The 13,680-nt window shown below is 44.2% G+C and overlaps 1 protein-coding gene across 3 annotated transcripts in view; it reads right to left on the minus strand.

Moving 5' to 3' along the window:
* Positions 1-597: 597 nt before the first annotated feature.
* KIF2A (kinesin family member 2A) overlaps positions 598-13,680 on the minus strand; it is a 61,966-nt gene continuing 48,883 nt past the window's right edge. For all 3 annotated transcript variants that reach the window (XM_058680009.1, XM_004583733.4, XM_004583732.4), the window contains 4 exons: positions 10,833-10,983; positions 8,092-8,193; positions 2,857-2,992; positions 598-1,490 (listed from right to left, as the gene is read on the minus strand). In XM_058680009.1, coding sequence (XP_058535992.1) covers positions 1,405-1,490; positions 2,857-2,992; positions 8,092-8,193; positions 10,833-10,983 — 475 coding nt within the window. In that variant the 3' untranslated portion in view covers positions 598-1,404. The remainder of the gene's footprint in view (positions 1,491-2,856; positions 2,993-8,091; positions 8,194-10,832; positions 10,984-13,680) is intronic.

The following is a 13,680-nucleotide window of genomic DNA, read 5'->3' on the forward strand; positions in this document are numbered from 1 at the left end:
TCTGGCTCAGGCGGATCTGCCCTAGCTCCTCGGCCCCTGCATGGGCTTGTCGCTGCCTGGGGTAAGCCAGAAGGAGATGCCCTTGGAGGCTGGCCTTTTCCCCACCCTGTGGTGCATTTACTGGTAACCAAGGGAATGCTCCTAGAGTGATATAGAAATCTTTAAACAAAATATTTACATGAAAAGTGGCCAGTTTCCCTGCTTGGAGTAGGAATCTAAAAAATAAATGCTGCCATTGAAAAAGTAGTGCACCCTACGCCGAGCTGTTGGCAAGAATTTGGTAATCCTCACCAAGTAATGGTGAAATAGGACACATTAGGTGCTAGGTGGAGCTCTTTCCGCCTAATTCTCAAGGGAGTTGTGTACTGTGTGTCCTTGGCGTAAGCTAACCTCTGTTATGGACTACCTTGAAAGTACACGTCAGAGTTCAGCCAGCTTCTTTTACCAGTACATTGAATGGCATACTTTGGGGAGCTAATGAACATTTCAACTTAAGTTAGTGGTACTGGTAAAGATCAAATTGCACGATTCATCTTGTCAATACCACACTGGCACACACACTGCATATATATGTATTACCCTAAGATAAAACTCTTCTCAGAATTTCGTTGCTTTTTATTATACACCAACTAGTTTATATTTTAGTTCTTTACAAAGAAAAAGGCTAAGAAAATTAAAATCACATGTTATATGGTTTAAAATCATAATTCCAGATTTTATACATATAAGATGGAATGGTTCAGCAGCTATGTCCACTGTCACAGACTTACGTTCTGTTCAATGATATGGCACATCCTGCAAAATGAACTAGTCACACACAAAAAATGTCTCAAATACAGTAAAAATGTACACACAGTAACGGTAATTTACAATGATGGATAAGGAATGTAATTTTTCTCGGCTGTGCTTCAGCAACTCGGGGTCGTAGCCCTGGTCAAGGCACAGAGCAGGAGGAGTGAGCACAGCTGTCTAGGAGTGGCGGAGTATGTACAGTCACGGATGAGGTATGCATGCACGCTAAGGGTCAACTGCGCGGTCTGGCTATGGAAACTGAACCGAGTTCAAAGGACACACTGTGGCTTCCCCTAACAGCCACCTCTGGATCAAGTCCACAACCCGACTCCCTCCTTTAGCAAATGAAATTGGCAAGGATCTCCAAAAGCAAACCACTACTGGGTAAATGAAATGTAATGCTTCACCAATCCCAATTCTTGTTTGTGCCTCCTGGACTAGAAGCATTCTGGAGGCGGAGGTGGTTCACAAAACTGAAATGTCATTCAGGTGAAGGACAAGACATTTTCCACAGACACGTAAAATCTTAAAACTTTCAAATGGCCCTTACAGCTAAACCATGTCCGTTACAGTATTAAGGGTGCTGGGGGGTCCTTCAGCAGCAAGGCCAACTTAAAGGGCACGGGGTCTCTTCGGGTTGATTTGCTTGCTGGCTTGTTCTTCTTCTTGTAGGGCAGCACGAAAAGATTTCACTTTATCTTGGAAAAGGAAAAGAATAAGAGAGTAAGTATTGCAGTACATGCAATATATTGTTCAGTGTTGAGTATAATCAAGTCAACTCTCTTAATTTATTTTACGAATTCCTTTTGGAATATAAACAGGTTTATGGATACATACAATCATGTCCAAAGGGAAAACTGAGTCTTTGTGGTTTTTGCCTCCTAAGGGAATGTCTAGAGACATTTTTGATCACCATTGGTGTGGTGCCACCGTCACCTACCAGGTGAAGACCATGGACGTTGGCAAACACTGCACAACATACAGGACTTGGCTCAGAATTTAAATAATGCCAAGCTTCCAAACCTGCTCCCTACTCAGAAGACAGGAGGACAGAAAGCCACAATCCTGACTCCCTTCAGCTTTCAGATGTGCAATGATGTTTAAAAATTTACAAATGTAAGGAAATGTCTACTGTTATTCTAATGTTCTGCTAAATGGTGAAAATAAGATGCTGAATTATCCATCTAGAAGGCAAACTTCTTCAAAGTTATGGGAATTTGAAAAAACTGAGAGTCAAGTGAAACGTTACATATTACAAAGAAAAACATACTAGAGTGTGTATGGTCTCCTGAATAAAATGCACATAAAATAAAAAAAGCTGTGAATTCTTGCAGATTAGCAAAATGACCAATTTAAATCAAGGCATGCATATGAAAAGCATGTACTATATAAGGAGACAGCCACTGATGGCTTCCTAAGAAATAATTTTGTATAACCAACTTATGAAGGACTTAAAAAACGTAAACAGTTTATTTACTGTTAAAAACTGGCAATTTAAATCTGATTTCATGTGCACTCTGTATACACATACATGGAGATGCCTCCTGGCATCTAAACGACCAGTAATTTGCCAGTGCCTGAGAAATTCACATACAAGAAACAAACACTTGAGCTAAATAGGTAAGCCAGTTAGAAAGCCAAAAATACATGGTGTGTAGCAAAGCCACATGCTTCCCTTCATCGTTCCACTTATAACGAAGACACATGTCAGGTGCACCGAAGGCAGACACATCTGAATAGACCTGGCCCCAGACAGATGGCCAAATCAGAGACCTGAGAGGGCAAAGAAAAATGTACAACTTCTCAAATCCCTCCTCTTTAATCAAATGTAAGCTGTCTTCATCTCAAAAGGATAAAGACAAAATATGATAAGAGCGAACTGGAAGTGACACTCCATATTTTTACAGAACAGAACGGCTGGTTTGTCTAATTTGAGGGACAGTGCTAAAGATGCCAGCGATTTTCAGTCAACATGTTGTCTTGGGATATGAAAGCCTCCCACTAATACACAGACTAACACCAAGCAGATTTCAAATACTAGTTCACCAGAGTGGAAAGAATCACCTCGCAGCTCAGTTAATATGTCTATCTTCTGCTCAAGAATTGCTTCGAGTTGTGTAGCATATGAATCTACGTCGTAGTCCACTTCTTCAGTCATCTCGAGGAGAGCCTTTTCGTCCTCCAGCCATCGGATCGATTCCTGAAGAACATTCAATAGTCCAGTAAGCGATTTATAATTGTTACAGATAATCCAATGTATTTAAGATGGTATTCTCTTAAATATTCAGACATAAAACAATTTACTCAGACAGTAAATTATGAGATAATTCATACAAATACATAGGAGGAGTCAAGCATGATGACTTCATTTCTCTAGTCTATCCTGAGTGGGGATTTGGGGAAGGGAATGAATTAAACAATAAATATGAATGAGACAGTCTCAGAACGTTAACATCAATCCTAAAATAAGGGAAAAACAGGTATGCTTCTAAGTTGTCTGGAAATAACACCTAGCCCAAGAGGTGACTAAATTCTGAACACTGGCTCTTCAAAAATACTCAGGTTTCTTTTCATTTTATTTGAAAGATATACAAGTGACATACAGAGATCTTCCATCTGTTGGTTCACTCTCCAAGTGTCCACAATAGCGAGTGCTGGGCTAGGCCAACAACTTTCATGTGGGTGGCAGGAACTCAAGTTTGTAAACCATCATCTGCTGCTTTGCGGGGCATGCACTAATGCATCAGAAGTGGAGTAACAAAAAAAAAAAAAAAAAAAAAAAGAAGTGGAGTAACAGGCTTGATCCTTGCTTTGAACCTGCCAGGATCCCATATGGGTGCTGGTTCTAGTCCCAGCAGCCCCACTTCTCATCCAGCTCCCTGCCTGTGTCCTGGGAAAGCAGTTGAGGACAGCCACGTGGCTGTGGCTGGGGGAACCCATGCCGGGCCAGCTTTCCTGCTGGGGATCACAGCTCCCCATCCACTGTTGCTAGAGTTGGGGGGGGGGCAGGTCCTGGGCTTCTGGGCGGCCAGAGTGCCAACTGGCGCTGGGCTTTGCCTGCTGGCTGCCTAGTGGCAAGCTTAGGGGTATTGGGGGTATGGTATTACTGTCTAGGAACATCATGGATAAGGCCACTGTACATATAGGTGAGAAATGAATCCTGAGGGATACCCAATGACAGGGCCATTGTACTTGCAGGTAAGCGAGGGGAGAGAACAGACGTTAAGATCTTTATTGGTCAGAATGATACACCAGCCCACAAGACAGTCCTCGGTTGGGCTTGTTAGCATGGAACATGGCTGACCACCACACGCCAGCTTATATGCAAGCTATGGCTGGGGGCCTGTCTGGCAGGGTTGGATCTCAGTACCTGACAGTTATGGTCAGATCAGTGGATGGGTCACATTTGACTGGGCCATGACATCAACCAGCATGCAAGAGAACCAGGTCTGGGGTGGATTCTGTGGGGGAATATGCAGGCCCAACCCTATGAAACTACAAGTCCTACTAGTTAGCTTGAGAGTTGGAATGGTGATGGGCTGAGCTAGCATGACCATGGAATTCACTGATGCTCACCAGTACTGGAACTGGGAACAAGTAGAACAGGTCCAGGCTGCAGCACCTGCATGAGCACCTTAAAACAGGGTGTGGGGTGGGATGGGCTGCACCAGCTCATACAAAGGCTGGCTGGATGGGGCAGGCTATGCTGGGTAAGGGCCAAGCATCCATTGACATGTATGAGAACTGGGTCTGGGAGTGGTCCAAGTGGGGGAACCTGGGAAACTCCCCTAGTGAATCATAGTTCCTTCTGATAAGCACATGGTACCAGCCTGGGTGTTCGGCAAGCTTGGCAGGATAGCTCCATCCATCAGCAAGTGTGTGAGTTGGTTTTGGAAGGGGGCAGACCAGGTAGGGCCGAGCAAACCACAGCCCACTGGTAAGTGCAGAAACCAGGATGGAGTACAGGTCATGCTAGACTAGGCTGCCACAACTACTGGTTTGCATGAGACAGGGATGAGAGCAGACTGAGCAGGACCAGCACCCACCAGCGAGTTAGGACTAGGGGCTGGCTGGGTCAGGCCAGGCTGCAACATCCGAAGGCAAAGGCCAAGACAGGAGAGAGACTGTGCCAAGCTAGGTACAGCAACCACTGGCATGCGCGAAATCTGTGGCTGGGAAGAGGTCTGACTGGGTAGTAAGGAGGTGCCTTGGCTGGGTTGTGGGTCCCACTGGTGAGCGTGGGCTGAGGTTTGGTCTGGACATAGCTACAGTCTCCCTCTGCATGGGTGTGCACTGGGTCTGGGGTGTGCCAGACTGGGCTAGACTCCAGTACCCATTGGAGTTTGTCAGAACCATGATGGTTGCAGGATGGGCTGGGCTGGGCTAGATCCCTGTCCCTGCTGAGCCATGTGTGAGCTGTGTCTGGGTATGGACCAGGCTTAGCTGGGCTGTAGTACCCAACAATAAGAACCAGAATGGGTGATGGCCAGTCAGGAAAGACTATTGTTCTTGCCAGGACAGGAGGTGGACCACATAGGACTGGCCCATGGACTCGTTGGTGTGCGCTGATATCTGGCACTGGGAGAGGTTCTGATGGAGTAGCGTGGGGAACTCCTCTGTCAGGACAGTCCCTGCAGGTGAGTGCAAGAACCAAGAAAGGGAACAGCTCAGACCAGGTCAGGCTACGGTACCCACAGGCTTTCCTTTGGCTCAGGTCTGGGGCGAGCCAGGCTCAGCCAGTTCATATCACCTGCTGGCAAATCCGAGAGCCAGAATGGTGTGTGGGTCATGCCAGGTTGGGCCGCAATACCAGCCAGTTCATACTAGGGCTGGGACTAGGGGCTGGCTGGGCTGGCTAGGCTGTAATCCCCACCAGCGTGAGCTGGATCTGGGGATGGGCTGGGTCAGGCCAGACTATAGCACCCACTGGCAAATGCCAAAGTGAGGCAGGCCATGCCAGACAGGGCTGCAGCACACAACCAGCACATGTGACACTCAGGGGGAAGGAGGCAGAACTAGTAGCAGGCTGCAGGGAGCTCTCCCGTTGGGCCACTAGTCCCACTGGCAAGCATGAGCGCTGGGACTGGGGGCAGACCATGTTGAGCAGGGCTACAACACCTGTTGCCCTACATGTAATCTGGATCGGAGACAAGTCAGGCTGGGTGAACTGTACCTATTGATGCATGCATAAGCCAGAGTGGGTGAAGGTTGGTTGGCCTCTCCCGCAGCATCAGCTAGCAGATGCTGGCACGGGGGGAACTCTGTCAATCTAAACTGCAGTACCACCTGGACAGAGAAAGATCTAGGAGTAGGAGTGAGCCCATTAGGAAAACAGTGGGCACTTCCGTCTTGGGTTGCCACTCTGACAGGTGAGCATTAAAACCAGGATTGGGACAAGCATGGTTAGACAGATTAGCACCCGCCAGCACAAGTGTGGGCTTGATAGGGGGACTGGTTGGGTTGAACAAGGCTTCAATGCCCACTGACATGTATGAGAGATGAATGGGATGTGGGACAGACTGGACCAGGCTGCTATACATACTGGCAAGCACGGGAACCAGGGTAAGGGGCAGGCCTGGTGGGGGTTATTTGTTGGTCACTCTGACTAGGCTGCAGCTGCCACTGGTTTGCACGGGGGCCGAGTGTGTGGTGGGCACGATGAGCATGGACTGCAACACTCATCAATTTGCAGAGAAGACTGGGCTGGAGACAAATGACCCAGCAATTGCAACTAACAGTGTGAGTATAGGCCAATTTGGGCAATGGACTGTACCGGACCCTGTACTGACAAACACACACAAGAACCAGGTCTGGGATCGCCTCAAATGGAGTTTCTTTGTGACTCCCCCAACAGAACCGCTGGACTCATATTCTGACCACGGAGGAAATTGCAGGTTCCATGGTCGGATCAAGGAGTGCAAGTGTCAGAGCTGGGCCTCCTCAGTGGCTTAGATGGAGCATTGGACAACATATCCAGGTGCACATGGAGGATATGGCAGTACACTGGAGCCTGCCGAGGATACCTGATACCATAACAGAGGATGGAGGACAGAACAAATCAATCATCCCCCCAGCAAAGAGCTGGCAGTGAATATCTGGGCAAATGGAGACTCTAGGGTGGAATGTGTCAGCCAAAGGTGTCTGGAGAGATTTCATCATGATTGGAGTATCAAGCTCGGCAGCAGTACAGAACTGTTGAACTATCGAAACTACTTGTGCTGGACCCTCAGAGCATGCCCCACGTCAATGACCCTGGGATGGGTGGGAAGCCGGGCGTGGCTTCTCCCCTTATCTCTCTCCTCCCCCAGATACAGGAAGGAAACAAAGAGAATGTGAAAACAATGGTCTCACCCATTTTCCTAAAGCCCCTGACTCTTCACGCCCTAATCAAATACGTAAAAATTATAAAAAATAAAATGTATACAATTAAAAAAAAAGGTGGAATTGCGGGCAGAGCTGGAATTTGAACACAGGCATTCAGCTATGGAGAGTAGACACTTAGCTGGCCGCTCAAGTGTTGGGCTAAATGCCTGCCCTCAAAACCCTATTCCAACAAAAGGAAGACTGGTCCTAGGAACAGTGCACGGACTTGAAGAGGAGTGAGACTGGGGCGGGCACTGGCACTGGCACAGGGGATACCATGCTGCCTGAGGCACCTGCTGCCCACCTGGGGTGTCTGGGGTCAAGGCAGGCCCCGCTTCTGGTTCCAGCTTTGTGCTGCGGAGCAGAGGCGGCAGGGACGGCTCACACTCTCAGCCCCTGCCACACGCGTGGGAGACCTGCACTGAGCCTCGGGCTTTTCATTTACTGATTTTGTTGTTTGTTGTTGTTGTTAACAAAGATGTAGTTTTTAAAACTTATTTGAAAAAGGCAGGGTTAGAGAGAAGAGGAGAGACACAGAATGTTCCATTTGCTGGTTCGGTCAGAGAAGTTCACTCTCACCTAAAGACCGGCTTGTTAAACTGTCCCAAAAAACACTTTTTCTCCTCTTTTTTTTTTTTTAATTGCATTAAATAAGCTGGTCTAAACTGAAGAAAAGAGAACTCATGGGCAGAAGTTCAGCTCTTAACTAAACTCAACAGCTGACAACAAAGGAGAAAGGTTTTTGCAAATGAAGCACATCTTCTCAACTTGAGACAGAAGAAATATTCGCATCCATCATTCTCCTTTTTCTTGCCCTCTAAGCACACACACGCGTATATACAAACAAGTATCTTAAAGACACTAAGATAACTGTAAAAGCTAATCTCCAGATTTCATTTTCTCAAGATTCTGAAGGAAGGTCCTTTGCTGCTTTACCTGGAACACCGCTCTGTGATCTTCCACAACCTGTTCTTCCATTTCCACCATTTGGGAGACCGCTTCATGGAAAGTAAACAACTGTGGAGACACCTCTTCCTCCTTAAGATAAGAAGCGGACAACACTGACATCGAGCATAAACTTCAAGTGTTATACAATTAGTTTTTCAATGTCACTTTGAATTTGAGGAAGCTTGAATGATAAGGATGACTTAAAGTAAGTGCAAATACGATGTCTTTAATGACTGTGGCTATGTTTAGTGTTCTGAGAGTCTCAACTCTTACTCAAGCTGAATTTTCTAATTACAGTACACAATTTGCTTACCAGTTTTTATGGATATTTGAATCGGTCGTTAACACCTTTTCATTACCAAAAATAAAACAGGAAAATCAAACCCCACACACCACAGTCTTGCAATGCAAAACGATGATCCCTTAAGATAAAATGGAGCTTAAAAATTCCTATCAGGCTGTAGCCATTTTAACATAGTGGTACAATACCTCATATTTATAATAATGTTGGCATAAACCTACTGTGCATCTAGTTACATAAAATAAACACATCCAATTACGCAGAGTACATAAGATTTGATATTGATCACATTACTGGCTAATTGATTTCTATTTCTCAACATTATTCAACTTCTGTATTTATCTGAAATCTCAGTGTGAAACAGTATGCTATGCCATGCCAGGAGCAGCTACACACCTCCTGTTTACCACCTCTACTCTTGCACCTGATTCAACGTCAAGCTGTTTTGTTCATCGCAGCTCTTGGGACAACAGGTGCGCGCACACACACACACACTCATACTACTGCTGACTGAGGCATACAGCCTATGTGTGTAGCAGGTTATTCCGCAGCCTGTACTTTGTGTAAGCACCTCTTCTGTCACACAGGCCCAACAATGAAACTGCCTGATGTATTTCTCAGAACATTGTTGGCTGAAGGTACACAACCTGCTCTCATTTTGGTCCAACATCAAGTCAAAATTTCTCTGGTCTAATTTTTTTTAGTACGTCTCCTTCCCAGTGTGTCTGATGACATAGACAACCATGTAGCCTATTTAAAATTGTTTTGTAAAACAAGTAGTTTTTTAAAAGACAAATGTGATTCTAAACATATGCACATATTTTCATTAAATCATTTAAGTATACATTTAACTCTTTCATCAAGAAAGTTTATACAGGGCCCGGCCCCGTGGCCTAGTGGCTAAGTCCTCGCCTTGAATACACCGGATCCCATGTGGGCGCCGGTTCTAATCCCAGCAGGACCCTGCTTCCCATCCAGCTCCCTGCTTGTGGCCTGGGAAAGCAGTCAGGGACGGCCCAAAGCCTTGGGACCCTGCACTCATGTGGAAGACCTGGAAGAAGTTCCTGGCTCCCGGCTTCGGATCGGCGCAGCACAGGCCATTGCAGTCACCTGGGGAGTGAATCATCGAACGGAAGATCTTCCTCTCTGTCTCTCCTCCTCTATATACTTGATTTTAGCCAAAAGGCCTAGAAGTGATCTCCTCCTCTCTGTATATCTGACTTTGCAATAAAAACTAAAAAATCTTTTAAAAAAGAAAGTTTATATAGGGGTCAGTGAGGTGGCTCAACAGGTCAATCCTTTGCTTGTCCATCTCAAATGAGTGCCATTTCTAGTCCCAATTGCTCCATTTCTGCTCCAGCTCCTGGCTTATGGATTGGGAAAACAATGGAAGATGGCTCAGTTTTTGAGCCCTTGCATCTAGATGAGAGACGCATAAAAACCTCCTGGCTCCTGACTTCAGATCGGCCGTTTGGGGGCGTGAACCACCAGATCGAACATCTTTCTTCCTTTCTTTGCTTCTCTCTATAAATCTGCCTTAAAAATAAAAATAAACAAAACTTTTCTATGTAAAGCTTTATGCAATTGAGTTAGTAAGAATTTTCTCTTTGGGAAAACATGTACTTATTTTTGAACAGGACATGCTGGAAGTTTATCAAATTCTCCCTATACTTTGAATAAACACACACATACTCTCTCTCATATTACGCCTTTACTTATTTTTCTGGCCACTTCCCCAAATCCTATTTCTTTCCTTTGCTTCAAAATTAGACAAGTGCTACTACTTCCATAAAGTTTAGTTCAAATATATATATACATACATATATATATATATACACACATATATATGTGTGTGTGTGTATTTAATATCTGACTACTTTTATTAGAGAGATTTATATAGAAAAGGAGAGACTTCCATCTGCTGGTTCATTCTCTCAATGGCCACAATGGTCGGAGCTCAGCTGCTCTGAAGCCAGGAGTTCCCTTCGGGTCCCCCACACAGGCGTAGGGTCCCAAGGCCCTGGGCCACTCTCCACTGCTCTCCCAAGCCCCAAACAGTGAAGGATCAGTTGAGTGATCGCTCTGGCCCTGAGAGAAAAATTCCTAAATTTGCTTTTTAAAATCCCCCAATTTTAATGCTGGCATTACCTCTGGAAAAGCCACCATTTGCATCAGGTTAGTGAACCATTCAGTGTGCATTCTGAGCTTGTGAGCTATACAGCCTGTTCTCACTGGTGTGGGTGCTACACAGGAGTAATCATGGCTATGTTTCAACAAAACTTTATTAGTAAAACTGGTTGAATGGTCCATAAGCTATCATTTGCTAACTCTTGATTTAGATGATGATAACCTTCAATCTAAATCAGTAACTCTGTCACCACGAAATAAACCAAGACTGAATTAATCTCAGGTATAGGAAATCACTCACATTTTGTTCACAGAGCAGCTTGAGATCATCTCTCTGAGGGGAACTCCCCACACCCCACTGGGCCTCGACATCGTCAATCTGGCTGGGTGGGTGATGTATTACTGGACGGACATCACCAGCAGCAGTGGGATCTACAGTCAGTTCTTTCACCCTAGAAACATACAGGAAGGACCGGACATCAACAAACACTCCCAAAGAACACGAACATACCAACCTACTGAATAATACAAACACAATTCAATTAGCATACTATGATTGATGATGTCACCTTTATGTCTATTTTAACAGAAACGTGTGTCAAAACCCTTAAAGGGGAGGTTGGGTTGTTTAATTTTAGGAATCCACTCCACCAATTTTATAACTATTTCAAAAATAATTACTGTACATAACAAATGGTAACCAGCAAACTATATAGATGCAGCATGTAAAAATACTCTTTGACATTGAGGTCAACAAATGGATCATTACTTTCTGGTCATAGTAACGCTAATTAACAGAAGTATGAGAAAAAATTTTACATTCCATCACTTAAAAAAGTGTTTACTCAGTACACTTAAATTTAAACATCTGGGCAAGAGTACATTTTCAAAGTCATAGAGATCTTCGATTTTTTTCCTTGCCGACAAAGAAATCTGTAAGTGCATAGTGAACAAAGGTAAACTCTTCATTTTAAACAAGACAATTTATTTTTTAAAGATAACTGTGCAAAAGTGACATCATACTTAAAAAACATGAGGGGAAACAGGAAGCCTGAATTTTAAATGAATACTTTAAAGCAAATAAATTAATAAAGGACATAAAAATGTAGGCCATGCATTACAACCACCACCTGCCAAATGAAATGAACAGGAAAAATCAAATGACTTAGGACAAAAGTAAATGAAATGTTTATATACAGCACAGTTCAAAAGAAACTAGTAGAACAAATATCTTATGGATAGAATGAAGTAGACCTGGTAATCGAAGGAGAAAAGTCGTCATACTCATAGGAAGGAGAGAGATCGGGGCGACTGCCAGTACCCTGTGAGAAGGGAATGTCTGATGGACTAATTCCAAACTCCTTTACTCTGCAGCACCAAAACAGCAACAAAGTACAAGAAAAATGCTCTTGTAAACATAGCAACCCACATTGCATGTTTTCATTTAGTATGCAGTTTTGTTTAGAAAATTACATCAACATTATGTGACAATGTATTCAGAATACCAACTTACAGAGAATCAACTTTAAGAAGATTTATGAATCCCTCTGTCCTATTGTCCTAAATCCTTCCTTCTGGTACACTGTGACCCTCTCTCATAATCTTGCTTAGAAGAAAAAAAAAGAAAGAAAGAAAGAAAGAAAGTCAGAAAGAAAGAAAGAAAGAAAGTCAGAGAGGAAGGAAGGAAGAAAAGAATGAAGGGAGGGAGGGACAGAGAAAAAAGGAAGGAAGGAAATAAATTAGTTAAACTAGGCTACCATCTAAATCTGAAATGTCTTGATCTAATGTCCTCTCATGGTTAGCTCATGAATATTTTATTAGCATTAATCAATCTAATATTTTTATAATCTTTCTCAAACAAAAAAAGACATGAGAGAATTAAGTTCTAATTATTCAAACATTCAATGTACTGAGTTAATCTGTGTCCTACACCCTAGAATGGGATCAGCTATGCAGCATCCCTGGTCACTCAGTTCTCTGTGGTTGGTGATTCAGGCGAAGAACCTCCATGAAGAACAATCTTCAGCGATGGAATTAAAACTGTTTTTGCGGGGCCCGGTGGCGTGGCCTAGCAGCTAAAGTCCTCGCCTTGAATGCCCCAGGATCCCATATGGGTGCCGGTTCTAATCCCGGCAGCTCCACTTCCCATCCAGCTCCCTGCTTGTGGCCTGGGAAAGCAGTCGAGGACGGCCCAAAGCCTTGGGACCCTGCACCCGTGTGGGAGACCCGGAGGAGGTTCCTGGTTCCCGGCTTCAGATTGGCGTGCACCGGCCCATTGCGGCTCACTTGGGGAGTGAATCATCGGACAGAAGATCTTCCTCTCTGTCTCTCCTCCTCTCTGTATATCTGACTTTGTAATAAAATAAATAAATCTTAAAAAAAAAAAAAAACTGTTTTTGCTAACGTCTCTCACAGTTACAATTAACCAGACTATAACTTTTCTCACCCCTTCTACATGATTCCCTAGGTCCTTTCTGGCTCAATCGCATTTTAAAATAGCAGGTGGTATTTACCAAGTATGCCAGGTATTAGGATTGGTAATTTTTAGGCATTATATTATGAAATCCTAATAATACCTTATAGTATTATCTCCGTTTTAAAGATGAGAATACCATTCAGAGAAATGAAGTATCTTAACCAAGGCCTCACCTCAGTAAGGAATGCGGCTTACGAGGCCTCACTGAGAACCAGTCTTATGCTACTTAAATATTATAACACACTATCCAAATTCTTTTCTCCTTACTTCTTAGAATGACTAAATGGGATTTCCGTTCTGTATAGGTCAATAACAGCCAGTCATAACAATTCATATATATTAAACTTAAATGAATATATCTTCAAATCCACCCCCCCAAAAATTTTTAAAACCATTCATTTATTTATTTTGATTGGAAAGGCATATTTCCAGAAACAAGAAGAGAAAGAGAGAAAGATCTTCTAAGCTGATCTGAAGCAAGGAGTCAGGAGCGTCCTCCAGGTTTCCACATGGGTGCAGGGTCCCAAGATTATAGACCATTCTCTACTGCCACTCCAGGCCACAAGGGAGCTGGATGGAAACTAAAACAGCCGGGACACAAACCAGCACCCACCTGGGGTGCTGGCACTTTAAGGTGGAGGACAGCCCATTGAGCCCCAGTGCCAGCTCCCTG

This window comes from Ochotona princeps, chromosome 23, assembly GCF_030435755.1.
Source record: "Ochotona princeps isolate mOchPri1 chromosome 23, mOchPri1.hap1, whole genome shotgun sequence".
NCBI classification, from domain to species: domain Eukaryota; kingdom Metazoa; phylum Chordata; class Mammalia; order Lagomorpha; family Ochotonidae; genus Ochotona; species Ochotona princeps.